At 51.4% G+C, this 16,923-nt stretch overlaps 1 protein-coding gene across 3 annotated transcripts in view; it reads left to right on the top strand.

Annotated features, from left to right (window-relative positions):
• The window catches only part of NEURL1B (neuralized E3 ubiquitin protein ligase 1B), a 44,752-nt gene that overhangs the window by 8,128 nt on the left and 19,701 nt on the right, over nt 1-16,923 (top strand). For all 3 annotated transcript variants that reach the window (XM_081520523.1, XM_081520527.1, XM_081520524.1), the window contains exon 2: nt 13,602-14,147. In XM_081520523.1, the coding sequence (XP_081376649.1) occupies nt 13,602-14,147 (546 nt within the window). The remainder of the gene's footprint in view (nt 1-13,601; nt 14,148-16,923) is intronic.

The raw sequence follows: 16,923 nt of genomic DNA, 5'->3' as shown, positions 1-16,923 counted from the left end.
GGGTCAGGTGGGGGGCATTTCACATTTGCCATGGAAGCCTTCACAGTGTTGAAACTGTGAACGTTAATATTGGTCTAGCAGTTTTCTTTTTAGTTGCTCATCAACTTCTGTAGTTGTTTGTCTCACATCCTATACGTCTCAGATCCATGAGGCGGGGGAGCAGACTTGATAGGGAAGGGCACTATGGACCAAACGTAGTCATGACCAGACATGTGTGGACATCAGTGAGATTTCAGCTCAGTCAAAGGAAGTACTTTCTAACTGTGGAGGCTATCTGGAAGTAGAATGAGGGAAGGGGAGGAAGTGTCCTTTGCTGGAGTGGCACTGGTGTTTAGCCCAACTGGGACTTGACATGGACATGGTAGACACAACTGGAGCATCAGATGGGTCTGGGATAAATTGCAAACGTGCCTTTTGACCCTGGGGTCTTATAGGAAGTGTTCCCCAGTGCTCATCTGCTGAACTCATGGAGGACCCTTCATAATCTCTTGCTTATATAATCCCCCTGCCAGTTCTGCATATTGGGAGGTTTTAGGCCCATTTTATAGATCAGGAAGCTGAGGCACAGAAAGATGAAGCAAGCTGCCCCCTTGTGGGTCTGTACCTTCCCCATGACCTCCCAGCCTCAGCACTTTCCCACACTTAGCAGCAGGCACTTCTGAGTAGCAGCCACTCTTGGATGTCAGTCCCAGCGCACTCTCATCCCTTCCCTTTCCTTCTCCTTTTTATTGGGACTCAGGGCAGCCTGTCGTCTCATGCTGGACAGAGGGGAGAAAGTCCTTCAATGAGTAAGCCATTTGGGGGTATGGGTGGGGTGGGAGAGCTGGGGCAGCACTGGCAGTTGGCAGAATGCCCACAGCTATTCACATGCGTGTTCTGTTTGCCTCCTCAACATCACACATTGTTTACATCATAATTATGTCCCGCAGACACATGTTTTCTTTCCTTTTCCCCAAGGATGATGGATTTATGAGATGGCTGGGCACCTGCGTGCCCTGGGCCTCCAAGCCAGGTCTGCTTGGTAACTTTCCACCCCACAGGGGCAGATCCTTACCCCGCAGAAGACATTCCTTTCCCCTTAAGACCCTGGGCGCTTCAAGGGCAGGACACAGGACAGTGGAATTTCCCCGTCTCTGGGGATGGTGCGGACCTTCATCCCTGCAGACAGGTGTCTCAAGGACTCTGGTCCCAGGACTAGAGAATGCTCAGAATCGCTACGTTCCACCTCCCGTCTGACAGATCAGAGCACTGAGGCCCAGAGCCTTACAAAGGGTCACAGAGAGATTGCAGATGGGGTCTTTGGCTGGAATCCCTAAGAGAGGGGGTAGAAAGAACATTGGTTTTGGAAGCAGTCTTGTGTTCAAGTCTCAGTTCTATATCTAAGTTGTGTGACCCTGGGCAAGTCACTCCCCCTCTCTGAACCTTGCTTTCCCATCTCTAGGATGGGGAGAATGATGATGCCTCCCTCATGGGATTTTGATGAGGAATAAATAGGAGACTCCATGAGAAGTCTGAGCCAATATAAGATGGGGACTCCATAAGTGGACTTCAAATTCTTTGAAGGCAAGCAATCTGTGCTCCTGAAGTTGATGAAGCAGAGAGGAGCAACAGGACCAAATAGTGCTGCTGGGTCGCACCCTCAAGCCCCTGTGATAGAGTCCAAAAGTACTCACTGGCTGGTACTCACTAGGCAAGCAGTTCTACATAGTGTCAATAGTGTGCATGGCTTTGGATTCAGATCTGAGTCAAATCCTGACCCAGCTGTTTGCCTGCACCATGACCTTGGGCCAACCCCTCCCCATCTGGACCTAATGTTCTCATCTGAGAAATAGGTTCCTAGGGATGTAGAGAGGCCTCAGTGAGCCAACAACTCTAGGATCATCAGAACTGAGGATATATGAAATGGAGATTCTTATCAGGACTCCTGAGTGTGCATTTCCAACATTTATCCTTTACCCCTTGGGTCAGAGGGCAGAAGCCCAGGCAGACTTCCTGCAGGCGTCCTCAGTCTATACTCACCAACTCTCTGGACCCCTCAGGTATTTGAAGAAAGGCCAGCCTGACAGATCTGGGGGAGACGAAAGAGAAACCTAGGTCTTTGGAGAAAGAAGGAGAGTGGAAGGGGCTTCTAGAGGCACTGTGGGCCTCAGAGCCAAACACAGCAGGGAAGGAATCGGCCTTAGCTGAGGACCCAGGCATCATGCTGCTCCTTCCCTGTAGGGATAACGTCTACCCTTTGCCCGAAGCACCCATAGCATCTTCTTCCTAGCCTTGGGAGCCCGGCTGGTATGTGTTCTGATGCTAACTCCACCACTTCCCGGCTGTGTGGCCTTGGGCAGCTCTCCCAGTCTCTCTGAGCCTTCCTTCCTCAGCGGCAGTAGATCTGGTAGCAGTCACCGCCTTCAGCGCTGTCAGGAGGATCACAGGAAATCTGGTGGGCAGAGGACCAGCCCCGGGCTCTACATGGCCCCTGGGAGGTTTCCCTCTCTGATCATGCCCACCTCCAATCCCCTTTTCTGACCTCGGGGCCGTTAGGCACTGGGGCTCCATCCCCTGCTATAATCTGCTTTCTTTTTTTAGATGCTGCTGATTGTTCATCCCAAGTTCTGCCATCCCCTGACCTTTGAGTTGCTCAAAACAGGCTGATTGATGACAGGCAACACCACCCCTGCTCCCCCCCGCCCCCGCCCCAAGACCAAGCCGGGCCTCACTCCACCTTTGTCTCATACATAGCCAATTTTTTTTTTTCTTGCAGTTCAGGGGATAAGTGAGAAACCTTGGGGAGGAATGAGGCATAAAACAGGAAGGATGCAACCTCCAGGGTCAGACAGGACCAGATTCAAAAACAGGCACTGCCCTCACAGTCTGGGTGGCCTCTGGCCAGGATGTCTGCCTCTCTAGGCCTCAGTTTCCTCTTGAGGAAGCCACCTGGCAGGGTGTGGCCATGAATGAATGGGCTGCATGGTTCGCCCTTGGCATACACTGGGAGTGCCGCAGGGGTAGGCTCCCAGCCCTCAGGGCTAGCAAACGCTACCCAGCTCTGAGGCTTATGAAGAGCATTTCCTCAGCTCCAGGAGCCAGAACAGTGAAGTTCTAGGAGAGTTTCCAGCTGCATTTGATACTGAAAGTAGGGCCAGTGGATCTGTTGTTTCAAAGTTGGGACCGGGTCCCTGCAGGTTCCCACCTAGGGCTGAGGCTAGGAGTGAACAGTCAGGCCTCTGGGCACCACCCAGGCTGGGGGAGTGGCTCCCTCAGGGCAAAGAGAAGGAGAGTGCTGGCCAATCAGCTGGCTTATCAGCAGGCGGCTGCCAGAAGCTGCCCGGAGGAGAAGCAGGTGCCAAGGGCCAGGACTGTGCCAGCCGTTGGAAGCAGTGTTTGAAACCTGGCCTGGTTTTCCCATTCCCTCCGTGCCAGGTCATTCTGATAGGCAGGGAAGAGAGGAAAGGACAGTTTCTATGGGAAGACCCAGGACTTGAATGTCATTCTTCAGAGAGATGGATCCTCAGGGATTCCTTCCTTGCCTCCAACCCTTCAGTGGCCCCCAGAGTCTTCCTGAGGACCTTAACCTCCTCTGCTCAGCCTTCATGACCCTTTGTGATAGAGCCCTTGACTTCCTCCCCTCTGCCTTCTACACTGTGTTCCCTGCCCTTCCCCAAGTACACTCAGCTTGTTCTCTCCTCCAGGCCTTTGTCTGTGCTGTTCCCTCAGCCTGAAACACAGTTCCCCATCCTTTGTCACCCTGAGAAGCTTCGCTCCAGCGCTGAGTGCTGAGCCCGTCATGAGGTCATGGTGTCTGTATCCATCCCCCCACTGGTCTCAGCTCTGCCTGTGACTCTCAGGGCTTGTGTGCCTGCAGCCGGCGCAGCCCCGGCCTGGAGCAGACGCTTTGTAAATGTCAGATGCAGGAGGAGGTGATGTCCTCAAGAAAGAATGAGGGTGCATCCCCCCACCATCCTCCACAGCCGGTGGGCCCTAACCCTGGGAGCCGGTGCTTCTGAAGTTGGAGTTTCCTGGGCCCCTTTATCAAGAAGAGACCTCAACCGAGGGGCCCAGAAGAGGGTCAGAGCCAGCTTGGGAATCCCAACTCTGCTGAACAGACTTGGCAGGTGGGGATGACCTCACCCCCTGGGAACTCAGTGCATCGGAGCCCACTTGAGCCAAGAGCGCTGCCACTTAGACCTGGAAGAAGTGGCCTTTTCTCCCAACGAGCAGTGTCGCGTGACCTCCAGCCTCCTGGGCCTCCTCACAGCGGTTGACAGCAGTGTCAGGCCGCTCCACTGTACTGACCGGATTCTGTTTGCAAAGAATAGAAGCGGGGAGGAGCCGGCTGGTGGTTTCCAGTGTGGGCTGGCCCCTTTCCACCCTGAGTGCTGGCCGACCAGGCCTCTGAAACAGAGAACAAAGTCCCACTAGGCTGGCGTCTGTCTCCTGGGTGCATGTCACTGCTCTTTTTGGCAGAGGTGAGGGAGGCGTGGTTGTTTTCTTTCTAACCACTTTCAAACCCACCAATAGAAAAGGTACCCTGTTGCCGAAGGAGACCGACATCCCTGCCCTGCTTGGGGTGACAGAAAGCCTGCCAATAAATACCAGCCTTGCCTTTTCCTCTTTAGAGTGTGTGCACACGTGTGTGTGTGTGCACACACACACGTGCACCATGCTGCTTCCTCCCACTGTCACTTGAACCAGAGACTTCTTACTGAAGGTCCACAGTCTGAGGTCAGATGTGTGTGGGTTCGGAAAGCCCCAGACATTGTCCATCAAATTGTGTGAGTGGAGTGTGGGTGTGTTCCAGCGGAGAGAGGCTGGTACAGCTTTCATCACCCTTAGCAAGGCCCAGGCCATCTTGGAGAGGGGCGGGGGTGGGAGGAAGGGCCCCTCCTGCCAGCGCCCAGCTCTGCTGCCTTGGTCTCCTCATCTGGAAAGTGAAGGCAGTACAGTCTCCCCCCGAAGGGTTGTAAGACTGTCAGCTCTACATACAAAGGGCCATGCGGGCGTGTACCCAGGGCTCAGTAAAAGGCTAGTTAAATCCTCTGGTGAGAGGGAGGGGGCAGGATAAGACTGTCCTCAGGGTTGGCAATTCCCTTTCCCGATGGAGTGGAATCTGCTGAAAATTTCAGCCAGAATGCCATCTGCTGAATGCCAGCACGCTGGAGGCCGTCAGCTCGGCGTCCAGAGAAGCCAGAGCTGTGCTTCCTGCCATCCTCCTGGCGGTAAATGCCATTTCCTTGGACTCTTTTTAGATCAAAGGAAAGGCTGGGTCGGGGCGATGAGCGGCATCATTCAGAGGGTGGCACAGTGCGCGTTTGGGATGCTGCCGGGGTGGATTAAAAATAGGCCTCTGTCCTTGGACACAGGGAAAGTGACCCTGGGGTTTTCAAGAGGCTTTTCCTAGCCAAGGTTGCCAGCCCTCCATGGGAGAAACATTGTAGGATGTATTCTCCAGATCCACAGATAGCCATCTCCGACCCAGGAGTAAACCTTTTCTCAGTAAAGGAACGACAAAAGGTAGCTAAAGGGAGGAAGCCAGTATTAACTGAACACCTACTATGTGTCACACGCCATGTCTGACTAGCTGGCCTCATTTGTCCTCACAGCAATCATGCAGGGTGGAGGTGACTCTTACCAGTTTTCTAGGTCTTGTTGGGGGGCCCAGAGAAGTTAAGCATGTACCTCAAGATCACACAGCTGCACAATGACAAAAATCAGAATTTGAACCCTTGTCTGTCTGACTCTAAGCCTGTGCTCTTTTTAACTGCCTCTCAAATTGAGATTTAGGAGATAAAAGTGTGGGAGAGATGGCGTGAGGGACTTACACAAGGGCTGGACCCCGATGTTCCCCATAAGGGAAGGAATGAATCTTCAGTGCTCATCCATCGTGTGCTGGGGCTCCCACTGGGGGCTTCCTGTGCTTTCACCACCCCTCCCTGCAGCCTGGGGGTGGGAGGGGTCTGTGTTCACACACTATCAACAGGTGTTGACTTGCCCAAAGGCCCCTCAGACAAGTGAGCAGCAAAGCAGGGGCTCAAACCCAGAGCCCATGAAGGCTGTTCTAAAGCACATGCGGGTAAACTGCAGAGCCACCCCTGAAGGACCGGCTCACCCCTGTACCCCTGCCTTCCGGAACAGCTAGCCTGATGTTGGCAGTGCCAACCCTTGTTTTTCCCAGACAGAGCCCCTTTCTCCCTAACTGCCCACAGCCACTCATCATCTACCCCCCACATCTCTGCTCATACATTTTTGGGGGCTTTTTATTGGCCATACCCGATGGCATGCAGAACTTCCCCCAACCGGGCATCGGAGCTGCGAGCCCTGCTGTGAAATGCAGAGTCTCTGCCACTAGACCGCCAGGGAAGACCTCTGCTCATACATTTTTGAGCTGGGTCATTGCTTCCTTGACTAGATGCTGGAAAGCCCCACCCCTCTGTTCTTGGAAGGCTGGAGCAGCCTTTGGTTAATTCTGAGGGGTGGGCCAGGACGGTCCCCTCCCTCCTACCCATAGGAAGGGACTGATTGCAGAGATCTCCCCTTGGTTCCCGCCACAGAGAAATCTCCCTCTGCCTTGTTCTTGGAGTCCCAGGACCCAGTTCCTGGCCAGAGAGCAAGAGGGCTCACCAGCCAGAGGCAACACTCCCATGAGGCCAGCTGGGACTCGGCCTTGCCTGGGGGGAAAGGTCTTGTCCCTGGCATGGCCTGGGGCCCCTTCCTGGCAGAAGATTTTCTCACCAGTGAGAAGGGGGTCCATCTGAATCTGGTCCTGGTGCCAGCAGCCGGGAAACTCTGTGCTCACAGACTCAGCCATTTGGGGGAACAGCTGAAGTGATCCCCAGGAGGGGAACAGTGGGGGACCTTTAAGCTCTCAGTGGAATATTCTGCAGCCATGAATCAGCACGGTGAATGCTTGGGAGCCATGTGGGGAAAATGGTTTTTATGTAATGTTGACTTAGAAAAGGCAGGAAGCAGAATTAAATGTGTTCTCTGATTGCAAGGAAGTTAAAAAGGGTACTCAGTACTACTTCATGCTTAGTACTTCCACACTATAAATGGAAGAAAGTCAGGCAAGAGGAAAGAGCACTGGTTTGGGGTCAGACCAAGCTGGATTCACATCTCTATGCTGCTCCTTGGAGCTGCAGGCAGTGTTTTCTCCTGGAAAATGCAGGGGAGAATCCGGTAGGTGAAGAAGATTTGTTTTGAGAATTAACTACAACCATGTTATCAAAAGGCTTCCCTTGTAGCTCAGTTGGTAAAGAATTTTCCTGCAATGCAGGAGACCCAGATTCCATCCCTGGGTCAGGAAGATCCTCTGGAGAAGGAAATGGCAACCCACTCCAGTATTCTTGCCTGGAGAATCCCATGGACAGAGGAGTCTGGCGGGCTACAATCCATGGGGTCACAAGAGTCGGACACGACTGAGCAACTAAACCACCACCAGCATGTTATCAAAAGGTTTCCCAGGCAGCTCAGTGGTAAAGAATCCACCAGTCAACGCAGGAGACATGGGTCTAATCCCTGGGTCTGGAAGATCCCCTGGAGAAAGAAATGGAAACCCACTCCAGTATTTTTGCCTGGAAAATCCCATGGTCAGAGGAGCCTGACAGGCTACCTTCCATGGGGTCACAAAGAGTAGGATACAACTTAGCGACTAAACCACCACCACCACCACGATAGCAAAAACATCCGGCTCCAGACGTGGCCCATAGGGAGAGCGGAGCCAGTGGTGCTCCTGTGGATGAGCGCCAGTCAGGGATGATGAAAAATGTATTATGAGTTAAGGTGTGAGTGTGGGGAGATGGGGGGAATTTTTCTCCTTCTTCCCAAACTTTTTCTAGTATGGCTGTAGTGTTTACTGCTGTAATTTAAATAATAAAGTTCAGGTTTTCTGTTGACATCCCCGGACTGGGATGTTCTCCGAGGCCCCTGGGGTCCACGCCACAGTTTTCTGTTTCTTGGAGAAGCCGCTTCCCCTAAGCTGACGCAGGTGTACAATTTAAAGATTGCTTCATGTTGTTCTCTTATTTTAAGCATTTTCAATTTGTGTATATAACACATCCTCTTACAGACTTTTTCACTCTGATTTTCTTTATCTCCCATCAGGACTCTGGCCTCAGAGGAGGAGGGAAAAAATAGTGTTTATCCCTCATTCCCTGAAGGAAGCTGGATCATATAATCAAAATAAAACAAATATGTAAACTTCTCTAGTTATTTGGCTGCCTTTTATCCTAACATATAGCTGGTTTAGCAGGAAACTTCCCCTTATAGTAACAAAGCAGTATTTCTCCCGACTCCAGCATCCACTGAAATCGCCAGGTCTCTCTGAAGGAACATCTACTTAGGGTTCCCAAGCCAGTTTCGTAAAGAAATTCTCTGATGAAGAGATAAGGTCAGAAAAACAACAGTGATGGGAGCTGAGATACAAATAATCAAATAAGGGTGACTTGTGGTCTTTGGTGCTTTTGATCTGTGATCCTATTTAATGTTTCCTGGAGACTCTGCCAGCCGCGGGGACCTTGGAGAGGATCCGGTCTCTCGGACACGGGAGGGAACTGCCATCCAGAATCAGGTGGCTGGCACAAGGCCACAGTGGGCATGCAGAACGCAAGCTCTACCGTCCTGGGCAGCCTCTCCTGAGGGTTTACACTGGGCAGTATTTCTCCCAGTCGCTTGATTTTTGTCCTGCTGGTATTGCTGTCCAGCGGGCCCTTGCTCTCATCCTTGTGGTTCTGGAGATGGCCCACAGCCTGGCCCTATGTCCACCCTCCTTGCTGCCTCAGGGACCCTCCCTAACAGACAGTGCTGGCCTGCTCTGCTGGAAGCCTGTGGCTCCCTCTGCCCATGCTCTGTACTCTGAGCCTCCCTGGCGGGCATTCAGGGCCTTCCCATCTGGTCCCTGTGACGTTGACCGCACCCTCACCCCTCGGCCCTCACCTCTGCAAAGCAGTGGCTGCCTAACCTCAGACGCTCTCTGTCACACCTTCCATAGGACTAAACCTTCCTTCCAAGTCCAGGTTGCCTGACCTCTGCCCCTACTGCCTGGAGTGTTTTATCTCCTCCCTTAAGATCTGGCTCTGTGTGCATCACTCCCTGACCCTCAGCCCCCGGCTAAATCTGGGATCTCCTCTGGGCCTAATAGCCCCCCAGTGCCAATGCCTAATATAGTCTCTATTGTTATTATTGGTCCCTAATGCTCATGTCTATTCATCTGGGTGTCTTCTTGTCCATGAAAAGACTCAGATCTCCACAAGGGCAAGATTGTATCCTCACCTCTGCTCACTCAGTGCTTCACATCAGCAGATATATCTTCAGAAAAGATGGATAGATGGCTGGATGATGGAGGGATGGACAGAGGGATGAATGAATGGATAGATGAATGCACTGATGGATGGATGGATGGAAGGATTGTTGGATGGATGAATAGGAAGATGAACGATGTATGTATGGAAGGATGGATGGATAGGTAGATGGAAGGATGATTGGATGGATGGATGCATGAATAATGGAGTGAGCATCTTGCCTGCTGCCCTCATACACCTGTCCAATGCTTAGCAGACCCACCTAGGGGTACAAGGAATCAATAGGTGGCTTCTTGCTTCCCTCTCTACATCAGGGATCTGCAGCTCAGTCATTCTGTCTATCCTGGGTTGATTCCTAAAGGGCAGAGAGAATACGGTAAAATAGCTCAAAAGGCCGATGGAGGTCACACAAATGTGGCTTTAGTCACAGCTCTGCCTTTAGCTAAGCCAGCTGTGTGACTTTAGGCAAATAACTCAACCTCTCTGAAACTCCATGTCTTCATCTGCATAATGGGGTTAATGGTTGTTTTTTTCTCAAAGGGTTATTATAAAGATTAAATGAGGAAATGCATGGCAAGTAGCCAGGCCAAAGTTGGTATTCCATACAAGGTTATTGAATGCATAGTAACTATCAGTCAGGACAGTTTTGTTTGCAAGTATCAAAAACCTAGCTCAACCTGGCTTATAAGCAAAAGAGGGCTCCCCTACCTGAAAAGTTTACAGTGATCTGATTGGCCAGACTTGAGGCACACCCCAGTTTCTGAGTTGGGGTGAGGTCAACCCACTAGTTGGAGAGAAGCTAGATCTCTCCTCCCTCTGGAGGAGGAGGGAGGAGCAGCCCATGCCCACAGGAGCTGTGGGAGCTGCAGAAACCTGGACCTCTTTCATGATGGCCCAGGGCCTGTGGGAGGTGATGCATGGCCAGCACCCCCCCACCCCCGCCCAGGGCTCTCCTTACCCTCCTTGGGTGGGAGTGACTTCTGACATTCTGCCTCCCTGTGTAGGGTAGTCGGCCAGAAGAACCCAAGGAAGGGGTTCCTGCCCAGGCCCTTAGTGACCTTGAGATTGGGCGGGTTCCTTCTCCTTCTGTGGACCCATTTTTTCATCTGCAAAATGGACTTATTCGAGGAGATGCTCTCCAAAGTCTGCTCTAACTATAATAAAGGCAGCAGCTGGCATTTATCAGGTACTTGATGTGTGCCAGGCCTTTGCTGGGCACTGGAATCACAGATGAAATAGACAAGCCCCTGCTTTCCAGGGTCCATGCCTGGTATCGCTGAGCCTTTCCTTGCCACTTCCAGTATCTGTCATAGAACCAAGATGCCTTTTTAAAAATTTTGTATACTTTAAAAATATAGTTTAAGCTGTATTTATTGTATACAGCTTAAACATCCAAAGCAAATACGGTCATTCCTCAATATCCTGGGGGCAGGAGGATTAGTTCCAGGACCCCCCACAGATACCCCAACTCCGATGCCCAAGTCACTTATATAAAATGGTGTAGTATTTGCATATAACCTACACGCATCCTTCCTTATACTTTAAATCATCTCTAGATTACTTATAATACCTAATACAATGTAAATGCTATGTAAATAGTTGTAAATACAATGCAAATGCTATGTAAGTAGTTCCCGGTTCACAGCAAATTCAAGTTTTGATTTTTGGAACTTTCTGGAATCTGTTTTCCCTGAGTATTTTCAATCCATGGTTGGTTGAATTCAGTGACACAGAGCTGGAAAACACAGAGGGCCAACTGTGTGTTGAATGTTTTTTATTTCTTTCATGAAAAACTAAAACCTCCAAATCTCTACTACCTTCAAAACAGATCCAGAATCAGACCCCTTCTCACCACCTTTACTCACAGCTCCCCCCATCCCCCAATCTGAGCCACCCTCGCCTCTGCCCTGGAGGAATCCCACAGCCTTGTCCTAGCCCCTAGCTTTCTTGCCCACACCCCAACCCGCCCTCCTGCCCCCCACCAACAGTCTACTCTCCACCCTGTGGCCTGAACTTTCCTACCATTTCTTTGCTCTAAATCTCCGATAACGTCCCATCTCACTCAGAGTGAAATGGTGAAAGAAAAAGCAACCCACAACCGTAGGATCTCTTTCCCACCCCACCCCCTCATTCCTCACCATTCCAGCTCTGCTGTCATTTCCTTCCACACTTAACCCACTGACACCATTCCACCCACACAAGCACATTCCCACGCAGTGCCTTTGCACTTGGTGTTACCCCTGCCTGGAATGCTCTTCTCCCAGATACCTTCACCTTCAGGTCTGCTCAAAAGTCACTCATCAGAGGGACTTCCATGGTGATCCAGTTGTTAAGACTCCACACTTCCACTGCAGGAGCGCGGGTCCCATCCCAGGTCAGGAAACTAGGACCCCACATGCTGCAAGGTATGACCAAAAAACTAGAGAAAAAAGTCACTTATCAGAGAGGCTGTCCCAGAAAACTTCTGTCTAGCATAATATTCCTTTCTGCCCCCTCCTTTGACTGCATCCCCCCAGGTATGTTTTGTTTATTGTCTTACTTTGCCCACTGAAATGACAGCGCCATCCAAGTGGGAACCTTATCAGTCTTGATGACAGCTGTATTTCCAGTGCCTAACATGGCACCTGGCACTTTCTAGGTGCTCACTAAACAGCTGTTGAATGGATGAATGACTGAAGTCCCAGGAGGGTTATTTTTTCTTATTTACTCTTGGCTTTACTGCTCGTTATTTGTCTTCCATGGGTCAGTGGCTTGTGCCTGGAGAAGGGTCTCCAGCAGGAAGTCCTGCCTCGGTGACTGGGGCCTCCGTCCCCAGGCCTGGGGAGCCATGGTGTGCCTGCACTGTCATTGCCTTTCCCTCTTCATTGTCTCCTGTCCTCACTCCTCGTAGCCTCAGTGTTAACTGAACCCCGTGATGTCCCCAGAGCACAGTGAACCCCAGGGCTGGTGTGAGGAGAGTGATCCTGCAGTGGGCTCTCATTCCCTGGGGTCGCCATTCTACAGACCCTTGTGTGCCAGGGGCTGCCTGTGAGTTGTGAGCCTTTGCCATGAAAATTGTCCTCAGCTGCTGTTGTGAGTGAGTGCCAGAGACTTGTGCAGTAATTACCCACCTGGCTACCTCCCAGGCTACCAGAGCCTCCCAGGAACTGCCCCTGTGATGGAGGAGGCAAGCTGGGAAGGACAACGCCCCCAGCTCCAGACCGGGTCACCCCGGTTTGTGGCCAGCGACCAGATCCTTTGTAAGGATACTGTCCCAGGTTTCTCCAGGGCCTTCAGGGCACAGTCCCCATAGAAATGAATTATGAAAGGTGTATGTTCTAGAAAAGCCAGCCTTGCTTATAAAGAATGCCTTCCTCTTCTGTGAGTAAAGGGGAGGAGAAGTCAGAATTCTGGCTCGGGTGTCCTCTGGAACTCAGTAGTATAATCGTGTTATTAGTTGCCTATTAAACACATGCTCTGTGCCAGGCAGTCTTCTAGGGACTCACCCATATGATCTTTTAGCAGCTGTGTGAGTTAAGCCGACGTTCCCATTTTACAGGCAAGGATACAGGCTCGACAAGTGATTGGGTCTGCTGTGTGTCACACAACCAGGAAGTGCCAGAGAACTGAGATTCCAGGCTGTACTGGGGATCCCAAGAGGGCACCCAAATTGCCTTTTTAATAAAAATTACACAGAGAAAAGCAGCCAAAGACCTGCCACTACTCCTCAAGAATCCAAGGCTGCTGTTGCCTTTAGAGGGACTTTGCAGTCCAGAAGTAGCTCTTGGATGAAGCCTCTAGACGTGGCTTCCCTGGTGGCTCAGCTGGTCAAGAATCCACCTGCAATATGGGAGACCTGGATTCAATCCCTGGGTTGGGAAAATTCCCTGGAGAAGGGAACAGTTACCCACTCCATATTCTGGCCTGGAGAATTCCAGGGGCTGTATAGTCCGTGGGGTCGCAAAGAGTCAGACACGACCGAGCGACTTTCACACACTTTTGATGTGGAGGGTTTTGATGGGGACAGAAAAGTCAGTTGGCCCCACGCTGGCTGTGGTGACAAGCTCATTGGTGTTGGCCTGTCTGCGAGTGAAACGGCTCTGATCCACTAGTGCTTCACTGGACGGACACAAACACACTAAACTTTGCTCTTCACTCATCTGTGAAGTGGGCAGAGTGTTTGCTGTGGCAGTCTCGGGCAGTTTAGAGTGACTGACACTTGCTATTAAAGGTCAAATTAAGATGGAATTTAAAAATGGACATGATTATAAAAAGACAAATCGGAGCCACAGTGTTGCCAGGGGGTCTAACCCTCCTGTCTGTCTCTTCTCACAGAGTCCAGCCCGCCGGCGCGCCTCCTGGCCACCCGGCCTTGCTGCGGCCCCGGCCCGGAGCGGCGCCCGGTGCTGGGCGAAGCGCCGCGCTTCCACGCACAGGCCAAGGGCAAGAATGTGCGGCTAGACGGCCACTCGCGCCGAGCCACGCGGCGCAACAGCTTCTGCAACGGGGTCACGTTCACGCAGCGGCCCATCCGGCTGTACGAGCAGGTGCGGCTGCGCCTGGTGGCCGTCCGCCCGGGCTGGAGCGGGGCGCTGCGCTTCGGCTTCACGGCACACGACCCGTCGCTCATGAGCGCGCAGGACATCCCCAAGTACGCCTGTCCCGACCTGGTCACGCGGCCCGGCTACTGGGCCAAGGCGCTGCCAGAGAACCTGGCGCTACGCGACACGGTGCTGGCCTACTGGGCAGACCGCCACGGCCGCGTCTTCTACAGCGTCAACGACGGCGAGCCTGTGCTCTTCCACTGCGGCGTGGCGGTGGGCGGCCCGCTCTGGGCGCTCATCGACGTCTACGGCATCACCGACGAGGTGCAGCTCCTCGGTAGGTCGTGGTCCCCACTGGAAGGGAGATAGGGTGGCCCCACCGGGACCAGGTGGTGGGTCCTGGTGCGCATGCGGGTGTATTTCTTTAACACCAACGAATACCCAGGGCTCACTTTGCCAGGCGTCTTCTAAGCAGTTTACACATTTCAACTCATTTATCTTTGGCAACAACCCACCATCCCCGTTTTACCGGTGAGAAGACTGAGGCCCGGAGTGATTAAATGATTTGCCTTGAAAAGCCTGGATTGGAATCCACACGGGTGTGGTCCAGAGTCCGTGGTCTGGTCCCGGTTCCTTCACTTGCTCCTTCACTCAGTTATGTGCTCACTCACTCATTCTTTCATCCATCCGTTCCTGTGTGTGTTCCTTCACTTCCTTGTTCACTTGCTCATTCATTCATTCATGCAAGCATTTATTCTTTTGCTCACTCATTCATGTATTCACTCATTCACTCATTCACATATCTGTTTATTCATTTGCTCATTCATTCACTCACAATCCACTTCCTCACTCAGCAATCAAACCCATGACCTAATCTTCTAGTACCTACACTGCCCAGGCAGTGTATCAAGGTCCATGGTTAAGGGGGTCAGGGTCCACTGGGGATGCTGGCAGGTAAGTGTGCCCTGGCTCTAACAAAGGAGGCAGTGACTAATGCTGAAATCCTGGTGGTGAGAACTCATGGGATACAAGTCTGTTGCTCTTAAGACCCTATTTCTCTCTCCTTTTAAAGTTTTTTAAAAATTGAGGTAAAATTCCCATAACGCAAAAGTAAAGTGTACAGTTTTGTGGCATTTAGTTGGCAACCATCACCTCTGTTTAGTTCCAAAACATTTTCATCACTGCAAAGAGAAATCCATACCCGTTAAGCTGCCACCCCCATCCTCACCTCGCCCCAGCCCCTGGCAACCCCTGGCCTGCTTTCTGTTTGTGACATTAGCTCTTGAACTCAGATTGCACGTGAGCAACCCAGCCTCCACTTCTGGGGGAGAAAAAGGAGAGCAGGTTTCTCAGGGGACACAGCCCTATATGTATTTACCTGCAATGAATGCACAGATCTAAAGTTTGAGTTGTGATGGAGTTATACACCGTACACCATAAGCCAAGTTGCTCCCTGCCCCTTTAAGGCAGCCCGCCTCTCCCCTGGGGCAGCCACTGTTCGATTTTTCACCATAGATTATTGCACCACTACTTGAACGTCACATAAATGGAATCATGCAGTATATGCATTTGTGTCTGGCTCCTTAATCTCAGCACCAGATCTTTGAGATTCATCCATGTTGTTACTGTGTGTATCAGAAATGTGTTCCTTTTTCATTGCCCGGGAGTATTCCTTGATTTGGATGGAGTACAGGTTGTATATCTCAATGTCTGGGCGGTTTCTGGTCTTTCTGCCCTGCATCTTGCGGGAAAACCCTGGCCCTGGGCTCCTTGCTGCCACCACCACTGCCCACACCACCATTGGGCAGGGAGGGGAGATGCATGCATTCAGGCCCCCAACTCTCCAGAAGAAGGCAGCAGAACTGAGCAGCTAGGAGCAGAGGGATGGGAGTCACATGGATCTCTGCTCCACACCTGGCTCTCCCACCTGCCAGCTGTGTGGCCTTGGCCAGGTGACCAAACCTCTCTGTGCCTCAGTTTCTTCATCTGTAAAATGAGTTCATGATAGTACCTGCCTCACGGGAGTGTTGGCAGGGGGACATGAGATGGTGTATGAAAGGGATACAGCATGATGCCTGGCACATGGAAGGCGCTCAAGAAATAATAGCTAAGAAATGAGAATCTCTGACCGTCTGCCTGGGGGCTGAGGCATGTGTCTGAAATCCAGGCTTAGGCAGACCAAATTATAAACAGTTACCCATCCTCCAAGCTGGGGTCTTACTTGGGCATTTTAATCGTGTTCCCCCATGCTATTTTCCATGTGAAGCTTCTGGTATTTTACCCACAAGAAACAGAGGTTTCTAAAAAACTCCTCTAGACCCCTTGTCACGCTTTTTTGAAGCTCTTTATTCCTATAGAGCGGGGAAACAATCGGGCCTCATTCACCTGCTCCTTCAGACAGCCCAGGTCTCAGGGTACCAGCTGAGAAATCACAGCCACTCCATAATCAGCACAAGTGGATTAGGATTTTTTTTAAAAAATACAAATGGGAAGCAGCCTCTATTGATGACTTAATGGAACTGAACAGACCTGTGAGGAGTCATGGACTCTTGCCTCCGTGCCTCATTCATTTGTTCATTTAACAAGGCTTTACTGAGCTTCACCAGCATCCCACGCCCCTTGGAGAAAAGGAGAGGGCCCACTGGAGCATCAGTGCCCGGTGGCAGACAGGAGCCTCCGTTTTCTAATCTGCCAGTAGTGCCTGCGATGGGCTGGTTGATGCAGAATACCTAGCCCGGGTGTCATGGGACGATGTTCACCATGGCACGCGGGAGGGAAGATGAAATCGGCAAGAATGCCGTCCATGGGTGAAGGGAACATAGGTGACTCTCGCTTCCTTCTTTATACCTCTCTGAGTTATCTTTTTAATATATATGGAAAGGGCTGATATTGCTTTTACAAGCAGAAAGGGCAGTAAAGTTATTTTCCTTTCTGAAGGTTATATGAGATAATGGAGAACTTACTGACATGTGATCAAGGCTCAATAAATGTTTCCTTCCCAGGGAAAGAGCAAATTGACATTGGTTATCTCAGGGTGAAGGGGTTATGGGTGGTTTTTTTTTCCTCTCCCAAGTTATCAACAATGATTTATAATCGGAAAAAAAAAGTTATAA

This window comes from Giraffa tippelskirchi, chromosome 8 (assembly GCF_054371585.1).
Source record: "Giraffa tippelskirchi isolate mGirTip1 chromosome 8, T2T-mGirTip1v1.2.pri, whole genome shotgun sequence".
In the NCBI taxonomy this organism is placed as follows: Eukaryota; Metazoa; Chordata; class Mammalia; order Artiodactyla; family Giraffidae; genus Giraffa; species Giraffa tippelskirchi.
This window is presented reverse-complemented; position numbering and strand designations above follow the sequence as displayed.